Source organism: Manihot esculenta, chromosome 4, assembly GCF_001659605.2.
Source record: "Manihot esculenta cultivar AM560-2 chromosome 4, M.esculenta_v8, whole genome shotgun sequence".
NCBI lineage: Eukaryota > Viridiplantae > Streptophyta > Magnoliopsida > Malpighiales > Euphorbiaceae > Manihot > Manihot esculenta.
In genome coordinates, this window is record NC_035164.2 from 33,639,567 (window position 1) to 33,644,883 (window position 5,317).

The window sequence follows — 5,317 nt, forward strand, 5'->3', positions numbered from 1 at the left end:
ATAAGAAATTGTTAACAATTTTCGAAACTGCAAAAACCTGACAAAGCTCAGAATATCAATGTTTAATGAAGAATATCTTCTTGTATTTTAATAATCTTTGTTATTTAGTTTTAAAAGTAATAGGTTTAGTATTTATATTATCATCAATACAAAATATATCAACAACTAATTAATTATTTCTTGTAACAACCTTTATATTTGAAAGCATGTTAAATGAAAAAATATATATATAAAAAAAGAAATAATATAAAAAAGAAATAATAGAACAGAGCATATTCATTGGCTGAAATAAGCAAAAAGAATATAGTAAGTTATCTTTCCTTCAAATTGCCAACCCACCAGAAAGCCAACAAAAAACAAAACAATAATTCAAATTTTGTTTGCGAAAAAGGGGAAAGAAAGTGAAAGATGAAGGAGGTATCAAGTCAACATTGTTGTGCCTAGTGACAAATAATAATTCAAAGAGTTGATATTGAATTTTTGCTAGTTATTGTAAAAAATTTATATATATATTGTGCAAGATTTAAAGAAGAGATAGAAGATGGCTTGTCCAGCAGCCAATCATCAAATCCAATGGAAAATATAGCTGTACATATGTGCATCACAGCACAACCATATCCCAACTGTTTTAACAAATTAATAGTCAAATTAATTTCCCACTTGTGGAAGCTTACAAAATATGAGTTTTTTCTACACAAGCAAGTTGGTTTTTTTTGGGGGACCTCTTCTGATCTTCTTGCTATTTCTAGCATAGCATTTGTCAACTTGGATGAGCAAACATAAAAACAAAACCCCAAAGGGGAGCGAGACTTTGGTTGCTTTCTCAACTGAAATTTCTAAATATAGCATATAGCCCCATTTTAAAACATACCCATTTTAAAAAAAAAAAAAAAAAACAAAACCCTTATGTTCATAAACTCATCATCATGATCAGTATCATTTGCTGGTTAAAATTGAAGGAATGGTAGAATTAAAAATGGGGAGAAAAGGGTTTTTAATTAATCAGATTTTGTAACTAAATATAAGAAATTGAAGCTAGCTCCTGCCAATTCAGAAGCATAAACATGTGCTAAGCAATGAGCATTGGGGGGGATTTTCAAGGGCACGCTTTGGATTGAATCAGCTAGACAGACCACTGACTGGACCTCACAACTCTTAAGAGAATGTCTCTTGCATTGGTTAGCTAACAAATTACATTAAAAAAACATCATAAAAGATCTCCAAGAAAAGTGAGCTTTAAGTACATTGGATACATTAAACAAACTATAGTAAAAAACAAGCTCAAGTGATCATCACTTTTTAGCCCTTGATCTGAATCATAAGTGTTATAATTGCTATGCCTTTCTTTAGAAAAAAAGGCAACATTGATACCTAAACCACTTCCATCCCAAGTTTCTTTTTCTATTTCCATTATCATTTTTCTATTTCACACAACTTCATTCAATTTATTTATTGTGGCAAAAACAACAAGAGCAGGATATAAAATACTTCCATTAAACATCGTTGTCGAACAAAGCCAAAAAAAAAAGGTGATGCAATAATGGTGGTATTAATTAGGAAAACTATCATTAGTGAAATTAAGCTTTTAACTCTGGCTCAAAGGAATGTAATGATGATGAAGATTATGGTAAGGATCTTGGATTAGCTTTTGTACTTGTTTTCAGGCTAGAAAATGGGCTTTGGATCCTTAATCATATCATTGGACATTGGAGTCATGATGAGTATCATGATTAGGGATCCAATATGAAGGTTTCCTATTTGGGGTTTTTTTTTGTGGGGAAAAAGAAAAGCTTTTCAATTCTGAGGATGGTGAATATGATTAGGGTTTTGGAGTGAAAATGATGAGTTTGCATGGGGAAAAGATTGGCTATTGAATGGTGTTGGTGGAAAATTAACGGAGTCAAGTGTGTGGCCAAGATTTTCTAGTGCCTTAACTTGTGACCTTAAGAATTTGAGATAGTTTGCAGCCTCATCAAGCATTGATGCAGTGTCCATCTTGCTTCCTCCTGGGACCAGCCTCTGCAAAACCCTAATTCTCTCGCTTATCCTCTCTCTCCTCTGTCTGGCAGCCACTGTTTGTGGATCAGTTGATATTCTAACGTTCTTCCTCTTAGGCTTCTCCACCACTTCCAAGCCTAAATTCACTGGCCTAAAAGCTGCAGCTCTATAAATCATCTCCTTCATTTGTGCAATGGCTTCTGGATCAACCTCATCAATAGAAGAAGAAACCGATGAACTAGGCTGCTGAAAGTTGATGTTTGATGACCTTGGACGTTTATCCGATCTAAATCTCTTTGGCTTTGGTGGGTTCTCTGAAATCAGCTGGAAACCACCGTCTGAAGTAGGAGAATCAGTTTGGAGAAGATCAAAACAAGGATGCTTGTTATTGGCACCCACTTTGAGCTCATTTTGATCGTCAGTTCTCTTTATAGGAACGGGCTTAGTCGGTGAACTTTTCTTATCTGAAGAACTCTGGGAGATAGATTCATCAAGCTCGCTTACCCGGCAATGCATTTCTTTGTTTCTTGCACTGGAAGTATTGTTCTCAGACTCTCCAGATGAAACTGCACTGTTAGCAGCGAAATTCCACAAGTTTCTGCAAGCAGAGAAAATCATGGAAATCCCATCGTCTTCTACTGATGTGTCGGTGTTGCTATTAGTTGCTGAGAGCAAACAATCGAGAGACTCGAGAGAACCAGCTGTTGAAACTCCAGCCTTTCCATTTGGTAGGCCATTGATGATCCTTGATTGATTAATATTCATGCCAAAGCCAGTGATGGAAGGAGAAGAGTATAATTCTTGAGTTGAAGCATCTCCCCAACTCATCTCAGCTCCTGACCTTGCAGCAACTGTATTTTCAGCCATCTTTGTAGTCACTTGGCGCTGCCATTAGTTAATAGATTCGAAGTTAGAGACAGAAAACGTTTCACTGATATGAATCATTTCATTTTCCTTTTTCATGAGAATTAGAATTCACCTTTTGGAGGTCTTGAAATTGATTGAAGATGTCTTCTGTGAGATCCATCTTGGAGAGAATGTTGAAGCTTTCTTCATTTTCTTGATTATTCCACCAAGGTGATGCATGTTGAGGATTACTCCACAAGGGTTCAGTATCTGCAAGGACTTGTGAGTCATCCCACCCCAAACCATCCATTGATCCTTAAGCCTAGTTAAATCAAAGATTATGAATGTCAAACCTCAAGAAATGCTCAAAACAAATGAGAGAAAATGGCTCAAGGCGTGTACAAACACATACCAAGTTAATGATTCCAGATCCAGAAGCTGCCAGGCAAGTTATATAATGGCAGAGAAGCCAATGGAGTGAAAACGTTTGCCTGCAAATCCTTCTTCAATGCAAATAATAGAGCCAAAGTAGGAGAGCTTGGGTGTTCCTCTCTGTGGAATCTGGGTACAATGGAACTAGCCACCCCTCTTAAATTTTCAGTATCGTGAAAACTGTGATCACCAAGAAAAAAGCCATTGCTAACGTCAGTTGTTGGCAACTAAGTTAGCCACTCTAATAAAGACAAAGCCCAAAGAAATTCAAGAAACTGGCTTTGAAGAAGAAAGATAACAAAACCACAGAATTACCAAGCTAACATAGAACCTCTGTTCTACCTCTTGAACCATCCCATACATTGATAGGGTGGTTAAAAGGTATGCTTCTTCAGATGCGAAGAACACAAAGTTGAATATAAATAGTAATATGAGAAATTTAATACAGAAGCTCCAATAAAATATGTTTCTAGCAGATTTCAGAGAAGCATGTAATGAGCTTTGATTTTTTTTTTTTTTATTATTGTTTAAGTGGGAGGAAAGCTCTGACTCTTCCCCGGCCTTTGGTTTTGGGCATGCGCAACCTGTCAAATTTCAGTAAAATTGACAGCAGTTAACTGAGAGAATGAGCATCTTTTGACAGTCCCACTTTCTTCAAAATTCCTCAAAGCTTTTCTTGTTAATCATAGTTTTAATCATCACCAAAAATCACTGTTTCCACTTTTTACTGCATTGCTTTTTCCACTCTGTCAAGTTATGCCCAACAATCCATTACACCATAATTAATTTGCTTGCTCATCATAATCACCCACAAGAGAAATCCTCCTTCCCTTTCCTTTTCCTCCCAAAAATCTCATGGTATACTTATCCATTGTAAACTGTCTGTTGTTGAATTTACACCAAAAGATCTTCAGTGGGGCAACCAGATATAAAATCATATGTAGACAATAACAGCACGAATGAACAAGCTTTAATTTTGTAATATTAGAGTCATTTTCAATACTATTAATTTTTAAATTCGAGTTTCAATCAGGGTCAATTTTATCAAAGAAAAACATGAACTATAAGATGTGATACATAATGCAGCAGTAATAGAGGGAATTTGAACATAAAAATTAACTAGAAGAGGGAAGTTTAGGACATAAATAAACGATGATGGCAGGCAAAGGAAGGCAGTCAGAAAAGAAAATATATAGTTATAGGAAATTTTGTTTGGAGACATTTGTCCCTCATCACAACAATTAGTTCCATTCCTTTTCAGTTTTGTAATAAAATATAGAGTTACAGGGAGAGAGAGGTATGAAACTGGGTGTTCTGAGTCGCAGGCCACATGGCCCCCATCATTACAGCTGATGAGTGAATGGGTTCCCACATTATATTTTGTTTCTTTTTCCCAACATTAACATTCTCTTGTTGTCAACTCATCATTTTTCTTACCCCATCATTTTCAGATCAACACCCACTTGTAGAAAACATTTCAAATTTAAATTTTTACTGCATTATTTCTGATGATCTGAGATCCAATAGAATAGGGTTTTTCCAGGGTTTCGTATTACAGAATAAGGCTTAAAACTTTCTGAGGAGGGGACTCCTCTTTTATACATTGTCTTGCTTGCTGGTGACGTGTAAAGGTCTCTCCAGGATTGGGCCACGCGTCTCTGCCATACAGATTCGGGTGTACTAGGGTATCAGCTGCCTGCTACATGCGTAACGGCCTCTGATTCTCCTCATGCGTACGTTCGAGTGGATCTGCCAGGCTGTCTGGTGAGTACTGTTCTGGACCCCGGGCTGGGCCGAGAGTTGGGCTGGACGCTGGTCAGGGAGCAGGCTGGACTGAGTGAGGAAGCATGGTCGAGCCCGGCCCGGAAGCTGGAATGAGCCAAGCTTGTTGAGGGTATCAAGTACGTGGGCCTCTGTGTCGTGGGCCCTTGGCTGTGGTTAAGCCCCTGTTCTGGGGTGAAGAAATCCAGTGGTCATCAATTGCCCCTTCACCTTCTCGGGAGTTATTGCTTCAACTGCCGAGGGGGTGAATATCAAGAAC

At 37.4% G+C, this 5,317-nt stretch overlaps 1 protein-coding gene across 2 annotated transcripts; it reads right to left on the reverse strand.

Moving 5' to 3' along the window:
• Positions 1 to 1,518: 1,518 nt before the first annotated feature.
• Positions 1,519 to 3,834, reverse strand: LOC110613347 (transcription factor bHLH87). 2 transcript variants are annotated; one of them, XM_021754425.2, is made up of 4 exons: positions 3,592 to 3,832; positions 3,257 to 3,456; positions 2,978 to 3,166; positions 1,519 to 2,883 (listed from the first exon to the last, which is right to left on the reverse strand). In XM_021754425.2, the coding sequence occupies exons 3-4, from the start codon at positions 3,152 to 3,154 to the stop codon at positions 1,795 to 1,797; spliced, it is 1,266 nt and encodes a 421-aa protein (XP_021610117.1). In that variant the 5' UTR covers positions 3,155 to 3,166; positions 3,257 to 3,456; positions 3,592 to 3,832; the 3' UTR covers positions 1,519 to 1,794. The 2 variants fall into 2 exon arrangements, with proteins under 2 accessions (XP_021610117.1, XP_043811737.1); XM_043955802.1 differs by having other exon boundaries at positions 2,978 to 3,456; positions 3,592 to 3,834.
• Between the last annotated feature and the right edge of the window lie 1,483 nt (positions 3,835 to 5,317).